Source organism: Eptatretus burgeri, chromosome 10, assembly GCF_056783735.1.
Source record: "Eptatretus burgeri isolate ZD-2024b chromosome 10, Ebu_testis_v1, whole genome shotgun sequence".
NCBI lineage: Eukaryota > Metazoa > Chordata > Myxini > Myxiniformes > Myxinidae > Eptatretus > Eptatretus burgeri.
Window position 1 is genome coordinate 26,077,234 of NC_140970.1, and position 25,144 is coordinate 26,102,377.

The 25,144-nt window shown below is 44.4% G+C and overlaps 1 protein-coding gene across 1 annotated transcript in view; it reads left to right on the forward strand.

The window, feature by feature from the left end:
• The window catches only part of LOC147018120 (lysine-specific demethylase 5A-like), a 140,405-nt gene that overhangs the window by 50,763 nt on the left and 64,498 nt on the right, over window positions 1-25,144 (forward strand). The window contains exons 6-10 of the mRNA XM_085900072.1: window positions 12,929-13,028; window positions 13,218-13,303; window positions 13,509-13,667; window positions 13,781-13,900; window positions 23,709-23,867. Of these exons, the coding sequence (XP_085756198.1) occupies window positions 12,929-13,028; window positions 13,218-13,303; window positions 13,509-13,667; window positions 13,781-13,900; window positions 23,709-23,867 (624 nt within the window). The remainder of the gene's footprint in view (window positions 1-12,928; window positions 13,029-13,217; window positions 13,304-13,508; window positions 13,668-13,780; window positions 13,901-23,708; window positions 23,868-25,144) is intronic.

The following is a 25,144-nucleotide window of genomic DNA, read 5'->3' on the forward strand; positions in this document are numbered from 1 at the left end:
TCGTGTCTTCAGCTGTTGGAGGCAACTCACCCCAACCCGGCATGCCATATGCCATCCCACAGGCCATTTTTTCAAACAGGGAGCCAGGCTGCCCAAATGCAGTCTCTGGCTCATGAAACAAATGCAGGTGTGAACAGGGAATGTGGCCGGCTGCCCAATGCAGCCTTAGGCCTCCCCCCTGAAATGAGCGCAGTGAACAGTGAACACAAACGGTGCACGGGCTGCACCAATGCAGTCCCCGTCTGTGGTTGCCTGCAAGGCAGTCCCTGCAGAACACTGAATGGTACTGACGCAAGCATCACAAGAAAATGAACGGATGGATGGAAATACGGTGCACGGGCTGCCCAATGCTGTCCCGTGGTGCGGCTGCCGACAGGGCAGTCACTGCAGCTCGCGCGATGATCCTGGCGCACATGGTGATGGATGGTATGGGGCAAATGCAAAAACAAGGGCTAGCAGGCATGGGGTCAAGGCAGAGGCAGGCAGACAAGGCATGGCAAGGCCGGCACAGGCCGTTGTAGCAAAAACAGGCCGGCAGGTGAAGCTGGCAGGCCTTGTAGCAAAAACAGGCCGGCAGGTGAAGCTGGCCGGCACAGGCCTTGCAGCAAAAACAGGCCGGCAGGTGAAGCTGGCTGACCTCTCATCCCGTTGTGGAGGGAGTGCGGTGGTGCTGGCCACTTGGAAGGCAGGCTCGGACCTACCTTACTGTCCCTCCCAACCTATCGCCTTTGCCTGTCTCTGTCCATACCCACTCCCTCATTTTGCATAACACAAATAATTTAGGCCCATCTTATTTTTTTGTTTTATTTTATTTTTATTTCCCCTATTATAAATCATCTCCCGAACCCCCTTTATAGTCTCTGTCCGGCTAACCTATCCTGTCCTAGCCTACTCCCAACCCCTACGTTCCCTTCCTGGAGGGGAATAAGGGAGAGCTAGTGTCCTGTGTCGAGGCCCAACTCAGCCTCAGAATGACCTCCTCAGATCTCAGCGATCTCCTTACCACGGTGATTCCAGCGGCCCACAACGAGAGCGAAGGGATGGATGGTGCGGAGGGGTACATCTCCTAACTACCCTAACATTTATTAACCTTAAACTACCCCGGGGCTTCCCAAAAGCGCCTCTCGCTTAATACATTGGTTCTACCAACCAAGATTCCCGTCGCCTGTGTTGGTGTCCTCACAAATTTGGGCCATGCCCTCCAATTTTCCCTCATGCCCTCACACGGTTTCGTGGCTGGGACGTGTGGCTCCCTTGGCAGGAACTACCCTCTGCCGATTCTCAAACTATGGCACCCCCGGGCCCTGCAACTGTCTCCGAGCCTACCAGCTCCCTAAAATCGTGGGGGGTTGCCCTCTCTGGCATTGCCCCCCTCCGATGCCCACGTGGCGTGTTGGTGCCCCGGGTCCCTTTCCGAGGGTCGCCCATGCCCAGTACACTGCCCCCGTGGCATTCTGGCGCTACGGGTCCCGCATCATGCAGGTCCACCCGTGCCCACTACGCTATCCCGGCCCCTCTTGGACTCTTGGCCTACCGCGGCCGACTAGCCCGGTGCCTGGGGTACCCACGAAGCGATACTCACCGTTCGCAGCCACGCTCCCAGCCCGTCAACAGGGCTCCTGCACCCCTCCAAATGGGTTTCGAGCCTGCATTCGCACCAACAGCAAAACGACCTCTTTTGTCAATTTGACTAACCCACTAACTCACTTTACACTGACCCGGGGGTCCTTTGGGTGGGAATCACTCCTCCCCCCAATAACTCATCGCACCATGCATTCAACATTTGCTCCATTCACACAGGCCCGCTGGCCCTCACTCACTCATTGTGTTTCCCTTGAATTTCCATTTTATCGCTTACATCGCTGAACACTGCCATTCCACTGACGAGATCCCTCAACTAACTCATGCTCCCTCGTCATCCCTTAAACTAGTAGCACATTCCATTTAACACTACTTAGCTAAGCTACGTCCCCACTACACATTCACAGTCTGTCACTGTCTCCAAAATCGTTTTCCATTCTCCATCCTAAATCTCATCTTAAATCCCTCTAACTAATCCATTCCATGGGCTCCATGAGGACTTATCCCTGCCCCGTGAAGCCGGTCTAACTAAGCTAACCCATCCCTCGAACTAGTTGTGTCCTGTGCCCCAGCAAAGGGGTCTTCCACCCCCTGCCTGGGAATCCTGTTCACCCGAAGTGGCGAGGCTTGCTTTTCTCAACTTTTTTTTATATGCACTCTCAAGTGCGGCTACTCGCAACCTGTCCTCTTTCCCCGTGACGTCATGGCAGCTGTTCGCGCTTCGCGCACCTCGTCCCTCTTGGACGGTAACATCCGGCAGGGATTCCCCCTCCTGCCGGATTCCAACCATGCAGCCATGACGTCACCCTGCGCATCCAAAGCAAGCCTCGCGTTTTGAGGGGTTCCCCACGAGAGCACATGTGCTCTGCTCATGGAGCTTTACACGCACGCTCGCCTGAAGAACCCATCCGGTCCAAATTCACAATCCCAGCCTACCTTCTGTCCGTCCGCGGGATCGGCGAACATCCACCGCGTGCGTTTCCGGACTGGATTTCACTCGCGCAGACGCGCACGCGGCGGCCTCGTGCTAAGCACAGCACGGACCTCGTGCGCGCTGCCGTTGAAATCTGGCACGGTCCCCAACACAGCTACGGCCGCTACTCGGCCTTTGTCCTCCGTCTGGTGCTGTCTTCGTCGCCATTTAACACACGCACTCCCGCGTGCCATGACGCTCACACACCTCTCCATGACACTCGGACATGCGGTTGCGTGTTCCCGCATGCCGATCATCATCTCCCTTTCACACCCGACCTCACACATGCGGTTCCTTTCACACCTCGTGCTTCTTCCATACACGGGGTTTCACTCACTCTCGCCATTTCACTCACACACGCGGTTTCTTTCACACACGGCCTTTCACCCGCGCATGCCATTTTACTCATGCGTGCCCTTTCACTCACGCTATGCGCGCGTTTCAGCACACCTTTCGAAACCACACACACCGGAACAACCACGCTGGGGATTCGTGCCACCACAAGGGGTCCCGTGGCCTTCACACCCCCCAAGCTTCGCGTGTACCCGTCCACAGCACTCACCCGCTCTACCTCGCAAAGCTCGACCGGACCCACCTGGTCGTGATCTGCTTCAAGGGGGCATATTCCCTCCCCTCGTTCCTGAAGAAGGCTATCCTGCTGCTTGTACTGGGTCACGAGACATTCCCCGAGCTCCCCCTCATTGTCCTCGCTAACTCCATGTGTGTGTGCTCGTCTTTTACCCCGTCTCTATCGTGTAGTCTTTCATCTACCTTTTCTATCTCCCGCGTCTCTGTTATTTCTTTTAATTCCTGCGTCTGCGTCTCCTCGGTTATTATTTCCGTTTCTTCCTCGCATTCATTAGTTTCTCCCTGGATCTTCATCTCTATTTCCTCCTTCGTTTTATTTAATTCAGTCTCGACTCGGTCTATCTCCCATCTCTCTGGCAATACTTCTATTTCCTTCGTTGTCTCTGTTATTTCCCTCGTCTCCATTCTTATTTGTGTCTCCTTTATCAGAGTTTGCCCTAATTGTTGCTTCATCCGATGAGTGGTGTCAATCAAGTCGTGCACCACTAACATTACTCATTGTGGTGCTACCACACATCCCACCTTATTGTGCTGTTCTACTTTCTGGGTCCTTTTGAGTCGTTCTTCCTCTCTGAGCCCCCTTAGCTGTTCGTTATATTTCCGGAGCTTTTCCATCTCTGTGGACTCAAATTTTGCTCTCTCCTTGAGTTGGTTAACTTCAACCTCATTTTCTTTGTGTTTTCTATCCCACCGTCTCTCATGTTTTTCATTCTCCAATCTCATAGTTTCCTTCATTTTGTTGATTTCATTTTCCTGTTTCATTCCTTGTTCTTTCACTTTTTCCTCATACTCCAACCTTGCTTTTTCCTTTTGTTGTTCAGTTTCAAATTCATACTCTTCTTGTTTTCTATTCCACTGTTTCTCTTGTTCTTCATTCTCCAATCTCATAGTTTCCCTCAATTGGTTGATCTCTCCTTCCTGCTTCATTCGTTGTTCTTTCTGTTTCTTATTCCACTGTCTCTCTTGTTCTTTCTTCTCCAATCCCATCGTTTCTTTCATTACTCTTTCTTGCATCTCATTCTTTAATCTGGCCTTGGCTTCTAATTGTTCGATCTGCACAGTGTGGTTCCTTAACGTTTCATTCTCCGTTCTCTTTCTTTCCTCTCTCAACATCCTCAGCTCGTTTTGTAATCCCGTCTCTTTGTTTTGGTGGTTCAGTAACTCAGAAGCTTTTTTTTCTAATTTCGTCCTCATCTCCACACCTCTTTCACATTCTTCCTTCCTCATTTCATCCACTCTCTTGCTCATCTCCTTTAAGGCCCGGTCACACCTTGACGTTTTAGCCAGCGATGGCAACGTATTAAAATGTATGTAAAACGCTGGCTGACGTTGAACTTTTGATGTTTTTTTTTTTTAAGATTCGGACGTATTCATAACGAGTTGGTCGTATGCATAACATATAAGTAATGGACACAGAACGTTTCGTTGTGTTATAGATAACTTATACCAACGAATGCTGACCTGTTGTCGGCCTACACAACCGATGCCCAACGATAGTCTAACTTCGGCATAGCGCGTTGCACGCATCGCCGACGATGTCGTGACGTAGCCTATTAAAAGGCTGACGCACAACGATTCGAATCATAACTGCCGTAGAAATGGAAGTGACAACATCGCGGTCACACCTTGGCGATCTTGCCAGCGTATACTGACCTAAGAAAAATGTGTCTAAAACGTTGGGGCACGTAAAATACGGTATGAGTAAGTTTGGTATACGTGAGTAGAACGCTAAAGTACGCTATCATACGTCGTAGTAAGTAGAGTACGTCAAGAAATTTTAAACATGTTCAAAATTTTACGACGTACTCGGCGTATGACACACGTTCCGCATGCGATGGGGATAAGTTTTACACACGATATGTGGACGCTTACACACGTCCACAAAGGCTACTTATAAGCTACTCATAAGTCGAAACACGTCGCGGTAATGTCTTTTTTACGCGAAATTTATTTCTAACTTGTGTTTGACGTGCTTTGAACCAATTCTTTACGTAGTCCCAACACACATCGACGTATGTAGACGTATTCCAATGACGTCTTCCGGTCGACAAAAAAAAAAAAAAATTAACGTGTTTCTAGGTTGCAACTGCCGTATAAAGACGTGTTCCCAGCGGTTTTGGGAATTGGTATATAAAAATGCTGCTCATAAAAGGGGAACCCAACAGCGTTTTCGAGTTCGTTTTTGAGTCGATGTCCATGTCAGCAGTATCAGTATCAGTATCAGTATCAGTATTAGTATTAGTATTAGTAGTAGTTTGTTCATGTTGGCAGTAGTAGGTGAGTGTGAGGGGGAGGGTGTGGGTTATGATGGATCGTCCTTGCGTCCGCGTGTCCACGGGTAGGTTCATCGGCTGCCACTCAACGATTTAAATGGCTGCATCTCCACTATTGAAAGTAAACGCTTGCGCTCAACAATTGGATTTTTTTTTACACTCAACGACTTTTAAACGGTACCACTCAGCCATTTTCATTGTTTACAATGAACGATTTAAATTGCTGTCACTCGCCTTTGTTTTTTGACGCTGAGGTTTTGAAATTTGAAGCGTTTCTTCTGAACGTGTTAAAACGCTCAAACTCGACTATTTTAAATAGACGCTGCCGATGGACAATTGGAATCATAGCCAAGCTAGACATCGAAGTGTGAACATCCTCGTCATGCCGAAGAAAAGTTTGAAGAATGCTACAAATAAGTGTCCTGGCCGTGGCCGTGGACGCTGACGCAAGGACAATCCATTATACCGACGTCTTTCAGCCTATGAGTAACTTAAAAGTAACGTCTGTCGATGTGTGGCAACGATCGCGTAACGTGCCAACAACACGTTAATCATAGGTTAGAAATAAGTTTCGGGTACGCTAAACATTACCTCGGCGTGTCTCAACTTATGATTAACTTACAAGTAGCATGTGCTGACGTCTGTCAACGATCGCAGACCGTGCATACAACTTGTGGCCAGCGTAGCGGAACGTGTAAGTCATACGCCGGCATACGTCGTGAAATTTCAAGCATGAAAAAATTTGAGGACAACCGAAAAGTACAACGTTTAAAGCCAACGTACAACGACGTATGGCAGTGTTTTTCAGCGTGCTCTCATAACGTGCTCTCTCTCTCATAATTATCAAAACTTACCCATAACGTATTCAACGTGTGCCAGCGTTTTAGAAAAAAAATTCAAAAATCGGCATACGTTGGCTAAAACGTCAAGGTGTGACCGGGCCTTTAGTTGGTGAATTTCCAATTTGTGTTCATTTTGTTTTCTATTCCACTGTCTCTCATGTTCCCCCTTCTCCAATCTCATCGTTTCCTTCAATCGGTTAATCTCCCTTTCCTGTTTCATTCGTTGCTTTTTCACTACTCTTTCTTGTTTCCTCTCCCACTGTTCCTCATGTTCTTCCTTCTCCAAACTCATCGTTTCCTTCAATTGGTCGATCTTCCCTGCTCCATTTCCTGCCCCATTTCCTCCAATCTCTTATAGTATCCCTGCCATTCCTGTTCCCGTTTTCTATCTTCCAACTTTGTTTTCCATTTTTCTTCCAAGTTCTTTCTATCCTGGGAATTACTAATTTGCTCCTCCTCTATTCTTTTGTTCAGTTTGCTCTTCTCTTGTTCCAACCTTCGGGTACTCCCCTCTACTTTCCTCATTTCTTCCTGTAGTTCCTTGAACTGTCTCGACTTTTCTAACAATTCTTCCTTCAGCTTTTTAAATTCCAAATCGTGTTCACGTTTTTCCTTTTCTATCTTTGTTTTCCTTTTTTCTTCCTCCCTCATTTCTTCCTGTACATCGGCCATTCATTGTGACTCCTTGTGCACCCAATCCTCCTGAACCCCATCTATGCGCCGCCGTGCCTCGTCCAATTTAATGGCAAACAAATTTATTAGTATAGATTAAGAGCTCCTCCGAATTGCAATAAGACCAAAGTAAATGATGCATTAACACACCAACCAAAAATAATTGCACTGCTGTATACCCAAAATATTTTTTAGTTAACAGGTTTAATGTGCAATGTATGAAAGTTTTAAGCCTGATGAGCAGTGAGGTTTTGAAACTGGTGGCTTAAATTGAAACGCAGACATGCTTTTGTTCAGACTTCAAAATCCCATCCTTGTGAGTAAATACTTTTGCTGGCTTTGGCCTTTGTTCAAATCCAATCTGAAAGCTATTCCAATGCCTTTGCTCGATTGTCCACATTCACACAGTATTTGGGTTTCTATCAGACCTCAAAATGTCTTGCACAGAGCTGTGCTGTTGACTCAAAGAAGGGGTTTAATGCAACCGAGTTTGTGCAACTCTTTGCATAATTCTTCACTTCTTGTTGAGCACTTATGGTTGTGTTCTATTCGCACCTTCGATATTACCTGAACAAAGAGAAGAAAAAAACATCAACTTCTTGTTTTTCAACTTTTATGCTCATGAATCTCCAAATTTCCACAGTAATGTTTGCCCCAAGTTCTGTATCGTACCGATATCCTCTCAAACAAATTAGCTTACTTTCCCCATTAAATTTCTCCACATGCAATGCACAAACTGCTTAACTTGATGTTACCCATCAGTGAAAAAGGTAGAACCATGCATTCTGCGAAAAAGGAAAAAAAGATAAATAAAGAAGTCGGTTACTTGCCCACTAAACATCAATGAAAAGAAAATGATGCCCAAAAGTATGGTAATAGAAATTATTTGCTGGAAATAAATGATGAGGACTGTAAATCTGCATTTTAACTGTGCATATTTGTTTATATAACCAGGAAACTTGGAACGATTGTAAACTAAAGGACACACTGCAAATGCCGCAATGTCTCGTGGAATATCACCGACTCCTAAGTAGAAAGCATTATCATTTGTATAAATAAGTAAAATTGTTTCGGCAAAAGGTGGTTTGATTTATGATTGCTTGTAAAAAAAAAAAAAAAACAACAACAACATTTAACAACCTTTTATGAACCCAAAGAAATGGAATGCAAAGATGAGGAAGCATATCTCAGATAACTGCTTTTCCAGCTTTATAGACCCATAAACTGAAAATGTAATTGCTTGCAAAAGGCCTTTTGTTGCTCTAGTGTTTTCTGAGAAATTGAGCTTGCTGGTGTTTACAACTTTTAAACATGATCATAGCCATGTGAGAAGTCATGTTTTTGATGCAAGTTATCCATCTTTGCGATTTTGTTGCAAAAGATGATGTGTTGACAAAAGGCGTGTTGCCTTTGGCAAGGCAAGTGTTGTCACAAGCAATTGCACCAAGTCAATCTGTCTGTCTGCCTTTTAAATTAGGGTACAGCAGAAGTGTGCCCAGGTAGTTTGGCATTCGATTTGTCCAGGAAGTCAATTCTTTGTACTATATTTATTATTCCCGCACTTTCGAAGAAAAGCCAGAGGGAATATTGTGATTGCCTCCGCCCTACGTCCGTACATCTGAAGGTCCGTCTGTCTTACCCTGTAACTCCTCCTACACCATTTGAAATAGGAACTTGAAACTTTGGGACATAGTAGATACTAGTAGTAAAGCCCGGCGTTGCTCGGGCTCGCAATAAAGCCTGGCGTTGCCCGGGCTTTCTTGCAAATTTCCTGAATAGCTGTTAGGGGTTAGGGGTTAGCGGTTAGGGTTAGGGTTAGGGTTACCTGTTAGGGTTAGCTGTTCGGGTTAGGGTTAGGGTTGCTGTTGGGGTTAGGGTTAGTGTTAGGGTAGCTAACCCTAACCCTAACCCTACCTAACACTCACACCAACCCAAACCCTAACCCTTACAGCTTGGCGTAGCGGAGGTAAACAGTGCCCGGGGCAAAGTGGAAATTTGCGTCCCCCATAGGCCTTAAACTTGAGTGGATTTGAATGGAAAATCCCATAAGGGATATCGATTTATCGATTTTTTTTTTTTTGAATATCGGAAGTGTTATGGAAAAGATTTATGGCCAATGACCTAAGTTGGACCAAAAGCCATAATCGTACCGAATTTGAATGGAATCGGTTGGAGTTTGTGAAAATGCATCAAAAGGAATTTTGAGGGGCCTCTTAAGGAAGACAATAATATCATTAGTATATTATATGTGCCAAATCTTGTTTCATTTCATGCAGTAACAAAAATCTGATGGTGGAACAAAGAAAGGGGCGTGCCGAAATATTAATATAGATATGTATGGGGAAGTGCACAACACTTTCGGATTTTTGATATGACCCCTAGGGGCCGGGCCAGAGGGGTTGGGGTCATGGGGGTCGATTCTTTTTTAAGTGTATTTACCATTGTACATGGTAAATTCTTTTATAAATAACTTACTTATGTGGCTCCCATGAGTGACACAGTCACAGGTTTTACTGTATTTATCTAATTGATTATGAATAATTATAATTAATATTATACACAGTTCATTCCTATGATTAAATTGATGCACAGTTCTATATTGCTGGACAGTGTTAAATTAATGTTTCATGAAATGTTGACATGCTTGCAATGACTTCTGATTTGGTAAACATCGTAAGTCTTTGGTCATAAAGCGCATCAAATAGAAAAGAATAGTCAATCCATTTTGCAAGATAAAATTTCACCTAGCATTAATGGGACAAAGCAGTGCGCACGGGAATATGCGATGGTGTGCCATCGACAACGTAGTTCTAGTTTTTTGCTTGTCATGGCACTCATGTGTTTTTTGATTTTTTTTTTGGCACTCATGTGATACCAAGTGATTTTTTTTTTTTGGGGGGTGGGGTGGGGGCAGGGGAGTGGTGGAGTGCAACATACCTTTTATGTTTTTTGACATACCTCCCTTACCTTTTTTTTTGCAATACAACATCTAGGCTTGTGGGAGAGTGAGGGGATAGAGGGTAAAATGGAAAGGAATTAACATTGAGGTAATGGGGATAACATTTGTAGACTATAAGCAAGGGAGTAGACTAACAATAAAAGAGCAGACAGAAGAGGGGAGGATACACAATAACCTTCAAGTAAGCAAGTTGGGTTCGGCTCGGTAGGATTACTAGCAAGGAGAGGGGAGGTCAAGCGAAATCGGCAAAGATTTTCAAGCAACTACTCATCCACCGAGACCACTTTGTGCTGACGTGTTTTTATTTTACTGTTATTGAAGAAATGTTAACACCCGTAGCTTCAGCTAGGTCATTCACAAGCTCTTTATTGGGTCATCATCTCCCACATAGAGAGCATACCCTGAGGTAGTTAACATTACTTTTCACTTTTGGAGAGTTTGGGGTTTCTTCCTCGAACACCTGAATTGTCAGCAATACCAGTTTCACATATCCTTCTCGATCTTGCACACAGCTCTTGCTGAATCGTGAAGTCAGGCTGCCATCTGCCGCATGGTGTACCCTTCACCAGTTAGAACTGATTTATCTGTGATATTTCCTTCCCAGGAGCCATAGTATTCACCAGAACACAACGATATCACCACCCATACCTTTATAGTCCTTATGCAGTTGTTGCACTTTCTGATTGCTTGTATGACAACCAATCACAGTGTACTCAATCAGCACATGATGTACTCTGGAGAATTTCATTTTTACACATGAAATGCATTTTATACCCAGTTTTCCCTCTTTTCCATATTACTATTTCAGATACTGTACATGACATCTTTGATAATTAAGGAAAAATATTTTGTGGTATGTAATATTAATAACATATACAGTATTTGCCATTTTAATGAAATCTGACTTTTTAGTTTTTTGATTGATTTCACCTGCCTACAATTTGGGATAGTTATTAACATTCGACCAATGAAAAATCAGCACTCGTCAAAAACACCAAAAGAATAGTAAGCCATGTTTTCTTTTCAAATACAGTGGTTTCTTTTAAGTTACTAGAAATATCTGCTCCGTATGGGAGTGATGGGGTGGGGGTGGGGGACACAACTTTATTTGGTGTTATACTGTGTTGTGATATAACATGTTGTCGTGTCCATGTGGTTAACCCCTACCTGGACAGATGGCCAAACAGTTCTCCCTTGGAGGCTTACAGCGGAGATCCCCAGAGATTAATGTGCATGCGGGAAGGAAATGGCTGTAAAAGATGGAGGGAGGCACATGGGTTGTACTAAACCCACAACAGATACACGGACACAAGCAACTGAAATAGATCAAATATGTACAATGACAATAATTCAGATTATAATAATGAAAGAAAAACGCACCTAAATCTTATTGAGGAACCTCCACACACAGACTTAAATACAGACTAGGGGAACACAAAAGAAAAGAAAGCAATCCTTCCTTTCTTCTGGCACTTAGCTTTGTTCAGAGATGGTCTTTATGGAACGTAGAATTGCGGCACTTTGTCGTGCACGTGCAAATGCGCCCTCAGAAATGGCGCTTGGCCACTCTCTCACTGCGGGATGAACGTACGTCAGGCAATTCATGAGCAGGATTCAACACCAAGGCTCAGAGACCCCCATGCAGCTTTTTCGTGCATCGATCATCCTCACCGATCCGCTGCATTTTAGAATGGCTGCTGTCCCCTTCGGTTACATACACGAGGCTCGGGGTCCGTTCCTCACGACCCAACCAAGAGCCAAAGGCCAGCGTCTTCCTTCACCATGCGAGCCAAAAGCGCCTCGGCACGGATACGGTAATCGTGCCCTCTTCTTCATGCGTCGAAGGAAAGCCATTTCATCATGCCCTGATTTTTCATGCCATCTCCGAGCTACTTTCTCGTCTCTCGACCGCATGCGTCCTTTTCTCCGCACTCAACTCCTATTCACTCTGACCTCTTGCATACGCTCCCATTCTCTCTCGATTACTGTGCAACCAACTCTTCTTCGACGTCACACTGATCCAAACTCCTCCGCCGGGGCATGGCCAGCTCGCGCGAAACCCAGGAAGGCAGAGCCTCTGCCCCCCTCGGCATGTTTTGCTTGTTTGTTATAGTTTTGGTTATAAAAATGCAACTCTCTCAAGGTTGGCTAGGAAATGCAAAAATGTAAGAATAATTCACAGGGGGCAATCATATACTGGGGGGCATTGTCCTTAATCCCTATCTAATGAACATCGTACCCCCCCCCCCCCAATGTGGTGACAAGTAACACTTAAGCTCACAATTTCCCTACTTAATTACATCGAGATGTCTCCTACACGTCCACGGGCTAAGCAGCTCTATACAATCCTATCTGTTCAATGAAATTCTTCCATCTACCCCACAAACATAATATAACAATATATTTACTCTTGGCATTACTTTGATGTGGATTGAATTATCAATTTTGACCTAAGAAGGCACATCCAAGCAACAAAAGCAAATTTAACATTACCAGTTTTGAAAAAAGCAGGAAAGAGCAGCATCAGCCTCAGGCAACTTGTAACTTCTGATCCACAAGCTTTGCCATGATGACTTTATTTGTCCCTTACCAGTTTCGCCGGAGGGGACTGTCAGTTTGCTTTCTGTCTGTCCATCTGTCCCATCTGTAGTTTTTCTGACACTTTTTTTTTCCCCATGCCCTTAAACATATTCAACTGAAACTTGATACGTGACTATTTTAAGTTACAGAGCAAGTTCGAGTTTCAGAGTGTTTTGCCAATTTTTCACAGTTATGTCCCTTTTTATACTTCGAAAATATCACATATTATACATGGGTCAGTGTTCAGCAGCCCTGACTCAACTCCACTGTATAGCACATCGTAATTGCAGTGTTGTTAAAAGGAAACTTGCTTTCCACAAGTGTCAAAATATTCCACAGAACGATGTAGATTTTTGCAACTTAAATTTTTCCACTTTGTGGGACAGTTGGCACCCACCCTTCACTCGACATTTTACCACAAGGCTTAAAAGGGAAATTATTTGTCTATTTCTATTTACAGCCCGATACTGGTGATGGGGAGGGTGGGCGAGGTCCAGAGTTAAGGCGTGTGCAGGTCTACGGAATGAGATCCATGTCTCAGGTGGCCTGTAAATCGAGAGGTGAGTAACTTAATTTTCTTAACTATGTAGGATCTGACGTCAACACCATGGTGGTCACATTTGACTGCAGGATTTGTACTAAAACTGTAATTCTGAAGTACAAAAGATGTCTTGAGAGAGAGAAAACAAGCCCTCTTGGACAGTATTTTTTTTTTTAACATCTCACTTGCATGCCATGCTGTGCTGCAGGGGAAGAACGACATAGTATGAGAAAAATGGATTCAGGTCAAGATGGTAAGAATCATCGAGGCACCTGCCGATCATCAGATCTGGAGGTATTAGGGATGGTGGCTGATTTTATATTGTAAATTGAAGAACTTATACGAAGCCTCTTCGTTCTTGATTCCTTTTTTACCTCCTAATATTTTCCATAATATTATGGCCCACTTGTATTACATTTTCCTCAACATGTTGACTTAAAACTGCCGTTTATCCATGGGCCTGGGTTTGTCCTCCCATGTTCCTGGTGGTATAATCTAGGTGGAGCGTTACGTGTGCCGAGCTTGCGGACGAGGTGATGAAGAAGCTCAATTGCTGCTCTGCGACGGATGTGATGATAGCTTTCACACGTTCTGTCTCATTCCTCCCCTCCATGATGTGCCACGGGGAGACTGGCGTTGTCCCAAGTGTGTAGCGGAGGTGAGAATTCAACAGTCAATCAATGGGGAGAACAACGTTGTGGAACATGAGCACATGGTGATGAAAATACTCAGCAGGATTGTTTCTGTGGTTTGTGTTTTGCCTGTGTATAGGAATGCAGCAAACCTCAAGAGACATTTGGCTTTGAGCAGGCTACCAAGGAGTACACATTGCCCGGCTTTGGTGAGATGGCTGATGCTTTCAAGGCGGAGTACTTCAGCATGCCAGTGCACGTGAGTGCGACGGATATACCATTAGCATTCATCCAACCGTCCTGTTGGTTCTGGACTTAAATGGGAAAAAATATCACGTAGATTGTGAACTTTTCTTCAGCTCATTCCTATTTTACATTTTGTAACTGGATGTTGCCAATTTCTGTCTGATTATTTTGTACATTTAGTATCCAGTCAATTCTGGCTCACATATTCAAGCTCAACACTTTGTGTACATCAAGTAATAAGGGCTGCTTATGAATTACCTTTGCTCAGTATTGACATTGCTATAAAAAAAAATTTGTTGAACACAATAATATTTATCGTGAGCATGGAAACAAAGCAGTGTGTGCAAGAAAGTAATTTGCCTCCACAGTTTTGAAGACAATAATATGGTATTCACATCTTTTAGAGCACAATAAACTGCACGTGTGTCTGCATGCTTGAATGACCGTCTGTCTGTGTGTCCGTACGTGTGTGTGTGTGTGTGTGTGTGTGTGTGTGTGTGTGTGTGTGTGTGTGTGTGTGTGTGTGTGTGTGTGTGTGTGTGTGTGTGTGTGTGTGTGTGTGTGTGTGTGTGTTTTGTGTTTTGTGTTTTGTGTTTTGTGTTTTGTGTTTTGTGTTTTGTGTTTTGTGTTTTGTGTTTTGTGTTTTGTGTTTTGTGTTTTGTGTTTTGTGTTTGTATATCTCCATTCGATGACACATGCCAACCAGTCTTGTGAGGCTGAGCAGTGTCAATTATTTAAAGGTTGCTTTTTCTTTTCTTGTGCCTTTGAAGCTGCCATGTCTGGTGTGGCCTACATGCTGCATCTGAGGCTTCAGCCCTTAGAAATTACTGTTGGTGGGATTTGTAAAGGATTTGTTTTCTTTTTAATGTCTATTGACTTTGTTAGCAGTCAGCAAAAGTTCAGTCTCATAAATGTGTATTGTTAAGGATTCAGCGACGGAGGGATTCTCAACCCACTCCGGCCGTCTCCGAGATATAAAATGCCGGCCGGCTCAGCACAGGCCTCGGGTCAAGCGCCTTCAATCGCGATACCAACGTAATCCTTGCACCTTGCCAGTTGGGGAAATAGAACCCCTGGTTACAGACTGGTTTTGTCAGATGCCGAGCGTTTTCTGCCAGTTTGTAACCATTTTGGTTTTATATGCCAATCGAACGGATCGTTCCTCGACGCGACTCAAATTAATCCATAGCGGCAACTTCATACGAATTAACCAGATTTATTGGGGAACATCGGGGATCACAACACAAGCAAAATTCACGACAATGTTTTTATTAACAATCCTCAACCCGTTCTTAACTGGGGAACCACGGACTACAGGTTTTGAGGGGGTCGCTACTGAAATATGCCTTAAACAACGTGCAGACAAAGACAGACAGACAGCATGCATGCAAGACAAGACAGAGTACTTGGTGATGCCTCATGGACGAGAAGACAGTGTCAAAAGCACGAATGTCGCTCACAACAGGCGGATGTCCACGGATTTGAACTCCCAGCTCGAATGCGGCGTGTGGCAAGACTCTTCCTTCTCAAATCACCGCGTGTGCACGCCCTCCTCAGCGCGTTCCGGCCCCACGCAATGTCGTCGATGGGCCTCAGCCGATCTCTCTCAAGTTCCAGCATACAAATCCAGGCCTGGCCTGTTCTCCAGACAAGGCCCAAATCGAGTTGCCGGGCTCCGGCAAGCGGATTGGCAAACGTGTCAAGCCATTGGTGTGAGCAGGGACCGTCAGAGGCTCTGGCGTCTCCTCTCCTGCCTTCCCGCCTCGAAGCCCGACTTCCGCTTCGTCCTCTCAGTTCCTCTCTCTGTCCAATCACCTTTTCTTTCCTTAGAGTCGATCGCCGATTCGACGTGCAGGCAGCCTCTCTTACGTCCGCTCGCTTCGAAACACGAGCACCCTCGAGAGAGCGACTGTTCTCCAAACACTATTCTCTTTTCACGAAGCCTTCGTTCGCTCGCGTCGTTCGCTCCTTCGACACACACGAGCAGCCTCTCAACCGCCTGCAGTTTTCCAAACTGCCAAACTGAGCCCTGAACCTGAGGTCTTCGTGTTCTCTCTCGTTACACGAGCACACCTCTCTCTGCGAAGCTGACGAACTCCTCCCCTTAGCTCCACCTCCTCCCCTTGGCCACACCCTCCCAGCTGACTGGGCGGGGCCTATCGTCCGTAGAGGGTAGGAAGAAGAGGGGGCCCTTGTTCCACCACCACCGCTCAGACAACAAACAACCTCTTACACCTCCCGACACACATATAACGTCCACTTTACCAAACAACCTAGCTATACATGCATTTAATGAGGGATCTGAGCTAATCCTATATTTAGTAGTCCAATAAGGGCCATTTCCGGAACAGTGTTGTCCGAGTTATAGCTCTGAAAGAACAGTGCTTCTTTGTAAGTTAGCAGAATATATCAATACTGTTGACTTTACTGTGCTTGTACGAGGTGTGTTCAAAAAGTATCCAACCTTAATTTTTCGTGCATAAACAAATGAAGCGAGGGAGGCGTGGTTTGGTGCACGCATGTAGGCGATCCTAATTCATATGCGTGAATATTTTCCCGCCTGCAGAAGCTGTCAGTCGCCGACAGACCGCCGATGAGTGAGGAAGTGTAAGTGAGCGCCGTCGGATTTTCGTTTTTGACAAAATGACGGATAAACTTGAACAATGCTACTGCATCAAATTTTGTGTAAAGCTTGGCAATTCCCAAGTGGAAACGATCCGCAAGATTCAACAGGCCTTCGGGAACGAAGCATTGGGCACCACACAGATAAAAGAGTGGTACAACCGCTTCAAAGATGGTCGCACATCAGTGGAAAGTGAAGCACGTTCTGGTAGTCCCTCAACATCCCGAAATGAGATCGTCATTGACCAAGTGAGGACCCTGCTGATGCAGGATCGTCGAATCACGATCAGAGAACTTGCAGACGAGGCAGGCGTCAGCATTGGATCCGTTCATTCCATTGTGACTGAGCATTTGGGCTTAAGGAGAATCTCGGCGAAGTTTGTGCCAAAGCTGCTAACGATCTAGCAGAAGCAACTCCGTTTGGAGATCGCACATGACATGCTGGAGACTGTGAACAGCGATCCCAACTTCTTCAACACAGTGATCACTGGCGATGAGACCTGGGTTTATGGGTACGACCCAGAATCCAAGTTCCAGTCATCACAATGGAAGCATCCAACATCCCCGAGTCCAAAAAAAGCAAGGAAGGTCCGCAGCAATGTTAAAGTCATGCTGACCGTCTTCTTTGACTCCAGTGGCGTGGTTCATCATGAGTACGCACCACACGGCACAACCATCACCAAAGAGTACTACCAAGAAGAACTGCATCGCCTTCGTGACGCTGTGCGACGCAAACGGCCGGACCTGTGGACAGCGGTTAATTGGCAGCTCCATCACGATAACGCACCCACCCATTCTTCACATTTGATACAGAGTTTCCTGGCCAAACACAACACACCTGTGCTTCGTCAGACTCCCTACTCTCCCGACATGGCTCTGTGTGACTTCTGGCTTTTCCCAAAGCTGAAAATGCCCCTGAAAGGGACCAGATTTCAGTCCAGAAAAGACATCATTCGGAATTCGATGGACCAGCTGCGCGCCATCCCAAAAAAGGTGTTCCAGCGCTGCTTCCGACAGTGTTAGAACCGCTGGGAGAAGTGTGTGGCAGGCCAAGGGGACTACTTTGAAGGAGATTAGTATAAGTTTGTTGTATCTGGATATGAGTATTTTTATGAACAAAGGTCGGATACTTTTTGAACGCACTTCGTATGTATGGGTGTGGGGAATGAGAATTACAACTTCACCAGCAACCCTTTACTTGATAACATTCCCAAGCCCCATATACCTAGTTCAAGGGGTGTAGCACAAATTGTTGAGAAGTACAATCTTGGAGATGTATGTATAGCACCTGCAGCGTCCAGACAACTCTCGCTACACACGGGTTTGTTGCTCATAAGGCCAGTTAATCATACGCCACGGGGGCAGATTGTATGTTAATCAGAGCCTGGTAAATCTGGTGAAAAACATTTATAAGCCCATCTGTTTTTCTGACCACCACATGGTTGTCATGTATTCCTCTCTACCACTTTCTTCTTATGGAAGTGCATATTGGACTTTGAACACCAAGCTTTTGCAAGACGCACATTTTGAAGATGCCCTTCGACTCTATGGAATAAACGAGATATGCTGAAACATTCCTATTTAATTATTCAGCAATGGTGGGACTGCATGAAGTCCAAAATTGGCATGTTTTGTCAACAGTATTGTTTATATACCTGCAGTAATCCATCGAGGCTGATATCCGGTTTAACATCTGATGTGCCTAACTGTCAACAACATAGTGGAACTTCTGTCAGGTAAGAACTATACCAGTGGCTTCCAGAAAAGCAGACCTTGCTCTTTGAGATGTTCATAGAGCAGGCAGATGGGGCACTCATCCACTTACGGATGAGAGCACTTCAGCTGGATATACCCAATAAGGAGTTCTTCAACCTGAAAAGAGCCATCAAAACATCTCGGCAGATTTACAGCCTACATTTTTCTCATGGTACTCTTTTGACTCGCCAGAATGAAATCAAACACGTGCTGTAGGTCTTTTACTCAAAATTGTTTTCCTCCAGAACTGTTGACCGAGCTAATGTAAATGGGATAACCGATTCCCTCTCATCCCTTTTTCAATTTTTTTTATTTTGTACACAATGTCAAGGCTCATATAAGAGTGAACACACAGAACACATAATAACGGGAGCAGGAGACGAGAGGGGCGGTAGAGGAAAGCACAAAACAGTGGGGAACAGAGACATTAGGAGATCTGTGCAAGGGAGAGGAATGGGGCGGGGAACATGGGGTAAACAAGATGGACACTACAGGGACTTCCAGGAAGGAAAACAGGGAATTTGAAGGAGGTGGGTTTGGGGTGGATTAACGGGAGTGGAAAAGATCATGGTTTTGGATGTGGGAAGATATGAGATGGTGGGAAACAGCTGTTTTGAAGACCTTCAGGTAGGAGTGGGATTGAAGAGAGTGGGAGTTTGTTCCAGAGGCAGGAAAAAAGAGGAAGGAAAGAGTGAAAGTGGGCAGTGATTCTTGATTTTGATAGTTTCACCAGAAGCGAGTTTTTGGTGAACCTAGAGCGCCCTGCAGAAATATAGCGGGTACAGAGCACAGACAAAAGGGGGGGGGGATGGGCAAGGCCAGAGAGGAGATGGTCAAAGACAGAAAGACCACTGACCTGCCTGCGGTGAGAGAGAGTGAGAGACCTAAAAACTCAGCTTCATCGTGGGATATACCAGTGGTCCTAAAAGACTTGGTTTCCACAGCGTGGAGCCAAGCAAAGTGTGAGGCAAGAGCAGCACTCCATCAGGCTGCAGATGAAAGCTTCGTCTGTGGTTTGGAGCTCAGGTGTGCCAAGGAAGGACTTTGCATGGCAGAGGATGCCCAGTCGGCAAAAAGCTTGAATGAAAGGACTTCTTCAAGGGGATTGTTGAAAAAGTTGATGGGGGGGGGCAGAGTTTTCCAGACTATCCTTTTGGAGAGACATGGTGAGAGTGTGAGATTTATCAGGATTGGAAGACTTGTTACAAGTGTTTGACCATCTTGTGATTTTATCTAGGTCTGCAGAGAGTGAAGAGGCTGTTGTCTACCAATCAGAGGGATGAGAGATGGTTTGACAGAGGATGGAGTTATCAGCAGAGAGATAAAGAGGATTTTCCAGTCAGAGAGATCATTGATGAAAACCAGAAAAAGCACAGGGCCTATAACACTGTCTTGAGGAACTCCAACCTGGACGGGAAGAGGAGATGAGAGAGAGACAGCTATTAAGAGCCATGCGTTGACTGCGACAGGAGAGGAAGTCCGCAACCCATGAGTAGAGATTGCCTTGGATACCATCAGAGGAGAGTTTGGTGAGCAGTGTGGGATGCCAGACCATATCGAAAGCTCACAATATGTCAAGGGAGATGGCTGTGATCTCATGTCTGGCATTTAGGACCTCCATCCATTGTTTGGAAAGCAGAAGCAGCATATCCAGGGTAGAATGACCTGGTCTGAAACCAAATTGATGATCATAAATCAAGCCATTAGAGAAGAGGAAGGATAATGTTGGAAACAATGATGGATTCCATGACCTTGCTGATGATTGGGAGTAGGCTGATTGGTTCGTAGTTACAGGGATCTGTTTTTGCGGCTTTTTCATGCAGACTGGTAGTGTTTGCTGATTTCCAAGCAGATTGCAGATGGCCTTGAGCAAAAGAGAAGGTGAATAGAACAGGGAGAAAGTGAGCAAGAGCAGCAGAGCAGGCTTTTAAGGACATATGGGCTGATGTCGTTTGGACCGGTTGCAGAATCTGAGTCAAGGTTTGACAGCAAGCTCTCCACCTTGTTAGGAGAAAAGGACACAGAGTCCAGGAACAGCTGGGTGTGACTGGGTAAGGTGGGTACAGAAAGCGATGAGTTTGGGACACAATATTTAGAAGCAAACACCGAGTTTAGGCATTCATTTTTCTGAGAATCAGCAATGTCAACTTCATCCTGATGTTTCTCTTGAGGAGCTTACTGGAACATGAAAGGACCTTGATGAAGATGGGAAGGCTCTTAGACTTGATGGACTCCCTGCTAAAATTATATAAAAAATGGGATATTTTGGGTCCTGCTCTCTTGGAGGTGTTGTGAGGGAGCTTAGATCATGGGAGATTACCCCTGAGCTGCAGGAAAGCCATCTTGTGCCTCCTCCCTAAAAATGTGATTTGCAGATTATAAATTGGAGGCCTTTTTCTTTGCTTTGTCCAGACTATAAAATATTGTCAAAATGCTTCAAGCAATGTGCTTGAAGAAAATCATTTATTTTCTGATTGGCAGTGACCAATATTATTGTATCCGACAGAGATCTGTGTGTGACAGTATTCTTCTGGTGGGATATTTAAGGTTGGTCATCGTACTTTTTATAATTTTGGCATCTTGTTACTTGATTACAAAAGGCTTTTCACACCATAGACCATTCTTTTGCTTTGTTCAGTGTTGACAAGAGCAGGCTTAGTGGGAAAGAAATAATCTCTCATATGAAGATGCTTTGCAAAAATGCATCATATTTGTTACAAGTCACGAACAGTCTAGATGGCGTCCTTTGCCATTTCAGCGGTGTATCTGTCAAAGTTGTCTACTGTCCAGCTTATTGTGCAGTTGCTGTCGAACCCTTATTGGCTCTTCTTCCTCTTCATTTTTGGAGTTGTCCATATCTTCAGGCAAATCAAAAATTATTTCAGCTTATGCTGATGATTGATCTCTGTGTTGTGCAAACCTAGACAGTTATTGAGATATCTCGCTGTCTTGGCAAATTTGAACTTATCTTAATAGTTTGAACGTATCTGCAATAGTTAATTGGTATCATCGTGTGGCCTCTGAACCATCTCTCTCATTGTCATCTTTGTCTGCTCCTCCTCTCCCAACTCTGCCAGGAGGGTCACTATGACAAAGGGATAGAACTAATACTTAGACATTTTTGGGGTACTTCATATTACATGCAAAATATTGTGATGGGCTTTTCGAATGTTCCATTACTTGTCTCTGAAGGCATGGTACATGATAACCTGATGATTCCATCTTTTTGGCACAAATTCATTGCACTCCAGCCTTCTAGAGCTCTGGCCACTAGCAATCTGAAGTTTCTGATAAATATTTTCTGCGAAGGCCACCATTGGCTGAAGCCAGATGTGTTGTGCAGGCACTGACATGCGAGTGGCCAAAGCTCGGTGCACATCCCTAGCCAAATAATTTATTTTTGACTGATGTAATAAAACGCCTATTACGAGTATATATTGAAGTGCTGCCCTTGCGTCTCCTCACCAATGTCTTGCTTAGACAAGCAGGTGTTAATATGAGCTTTTCTTTCTTGCTTTGAAGCGAGTCAGTATTGCTCGGCCTCTCCGAGCTTCAACAGATACTTATGAGTGGTTGGCGTGCACAGGAGTGTGCCGTTTAGAGGGTTCTTATGATGCTAAGAAGTTTGTGCAGGACCATATTTTCCAAAATTCTTTATTTTATCGATTCTATACCAGCATGCCGTTATTGAGATATTGTATGAATACTGGAGGAAGCAGATTGCGAGATTGAATGGAGCTTCCTTCCTTCCATCAGTGATTACCTGCTGTTTCTATTTCTCTAAGAAATGGTATTTGTTCAATTTGATCAGTGAGCAGTCATGAGGATTGTCATCTGTACTTTTTACAACTTTATGTTGGCTGGGATGCGGCAGACGAGGAGACAGATTTTCACCTGTTCTTTCGTGAGCTTTCATTTACTCCTCAAAAACAATGTATTGTGTTCTCTTCAGACAGTGATGATTCCTCCATGTTCCACTTTTTGGGGAAAAGGGCAATTTAAAAGATTGGAAGTGTTTCCTTCAATTCCTTCAATCAATTCCTTCAATCCAATATGGCTGCCAACCCACATGACTGATGATGTCATTGTGATCACACCTTTTTCCACATGAGTAGTGCATGATATATTTCAAGGGTTGCTTCAATCAGTGAAGTGGTTCCAGAGAAAAACATTTTAAAACGTTTTATTTTGATCCAATATAGCTGCCAACCTGCGTGAGCTATGATGCCATAATGATCAAACTTTATTCCTCATGGCTCGCAGCTTTTAAGTGTCCACGGTCCACGTAGAAACCGCTGCTTGCAGTTTATAAGTGGCAGTTCTTGGGGCGGACTCGCCATGAGAAATGTAGTTTGATTTAAAAAATTGACAAAATAGGATCACATCGTCATTGCAACGTGTGGCGTGGGATGAAATTGCCATTTGCATGGGTGGCGTTAGGTACCCGGCATAGCGGCTCAGTTATAAGTGACACGTCTAGTCTCTTTATGTTTCTTAGATGTATTTTTTGTAAATTCAAGTTTGTTGTTTTTCTCGTTGGTGGTGGTTTTTTTGTCCCCCCATTTTTAGTATCTATTTGATGATATCTGCATATATGCAATTATAACATGATTATCATATTGATATGGGTAGTCAAGTGTTTTAAAGATTTATGGTGCACTGATAGTAATTTATGTAAATGTGTTAGGAATAAAGGTCACATTTAGGTGTGAAACTTTTTATTTTTGTTCTGAGCTGGGGACGGGTTGTACTCGGGGCCGGATTTAGGCATGGGCAAGCTGGGCAGTTGCTCAGGGGCCTCCACAACCAGGGAGCCTCCACATATTTCATGAAAAAAATATTGTAAGCAAAATGTATTTCTGAGTGCCTGAATGGTAGTTGGTAGTTAGTGGAACAGATATAAGATATTCAAATTATCTCATTCTCTATTTTATATAGAAGTTCAGATTCTTTGTTCTTGAAAAAATATACTTTATGGATGACTGTAAATATGTCTTGTCACCTTTTTAGTAATCTAAGGTAGGGTGGGCCTCCACTACTGAAGGCTGCCCAGGGGCACCACATGTTTATACAAGACGCTTGCCATTCATTTAATATGTGTACTACTACTAGTTTACTGATTACAATATACAAATACATGTATTGCTTTAAAATTATTTGGATCAGACTTCACTGCAATGCTTTATAAAAAAATATTATTAGACTAGTCTTTTAAAAACAATAAATGTATAAACAGGCGAGCATTGGGTGGCTTTGACACCAACTCTCTGGTTTTACCTTTGTAATAAAGGGCTTCGAAACTCTCTTTCTCTCCAGCTGTCTGTCTGTCTGTATTTGTTTTTCTTCCTCTCTATCTCACTCTCTCTGTCTATCTCTGTCAATCTCTGTCTGTCTGTCTCACCTCACTCTGTCACTCTCCCTCTCATTCTCCCACGTGTGTGTAGATGGTGCCTCCAGAGTTGGTGGAGAAGGAGTTCTGGAGGCTCGTGAGCACCATTGAGGAGGATGTAACTGTGGAGTATGGTGCAGACATTCATTCAGGCGAGTTTGGTAGTGGGTTTCCTGTACGTGGAACTCAGCGCCGACTCAGTTCTCGAGAGGAGGTAAAGATCCATGCAATCACTGACATTGGAAAGGTCCTCTGTCTTCCAACACTATAATTCACATGAAGCTGAGGAAATCAAAGACCTTTGCAAATTTTATCTTACCTTAAGAATTCCTTCTTTTTAGTCTTTCGTTGAATGGTTTTCTGAAACACTTTGAGTATGGCATTGATGCTGTTTGCATTTCATTGTTGTAATGCTTGTCACTTTTTTGTATAATAGCGCCATACTCCTTACAATCAGTCTTTTGTGGTTTTGGGGAATATAAGACAGAGTCAAGGCTTGTGGAAGAGATAGAACACAGAATAGATCAAGATGCAACATAACCAAGGGAACAGCAGAAAGAGAAGGGGGGAAATGCCAACAGCAGTGCTGAGGGACAAAACAGACGAAGACGGACAACAAGGCATATGGGTAAGGGGAGGTAGGAGGAGAATGCAGGGGGTGGATAAGATGGATACACAAGTAAATGCTCAGGAAGGAAAAAGTGGAAATTTGGGAGGAGCAGGAGGTTGTGGTTTAACAGGGGTAGAAAAGATCATGGTTTTGGATGGGGGTTTACCTCCATCTGAGATGGAGATGAACAGCTGTCTTGAAAACGTTGAGGGAATAATGAGATTGAAAAGCATGTGGAAGAAAACGAGAAAAAAATCATCAAATGCTTATTTATAATTGGATGATAGCTTTTTTTATACTGATCAGACTCATAATTGAGCTTGAACATTTAATATCACGTGCTGGACAAATACATTATTGAATATTAATGTATCTTTATATGAATTAGAAGGACAATATTAGACAATATACAGACACATGTTATGTGGAATTTGAACCTGGGCTCCCAACATCACGAGCCAGGGGTTCAGACTGGAATGCAAACAGGTCAAGCCAATAATATTTTTGAACACTTCAATAAATATAATAAAGTGGGCATTGCCTCTGTTGAATCACTCACTTGGGTCATAATACAGGACTTTCGAAACAACGTATGAATGCTGAACGAGGCCTTTTGCGTGTGTGCCGTATGTGTTTACTCTTTTTCGGTTCGACTCACCGGGTGCTTTTGCACTTTTCATATCTCTCTCTGTCTCGGTCTCTGTCTATCTCTGTCTCTTTCTGTCTCTGTGTGTATGTCTCTGTCTCTGTCTCTGTCTCTCTCTCTCTCTCTCTCTCTCTCTCTCTCTCTCTCTCTCTCTCTCTCTCTCTCTCTCTCTCTCTCTCTCTCTCTCTCTTTCTCTTTCTCTTTCTCTTTCTCTTTCTCTTTCTCTTTCTCTTTC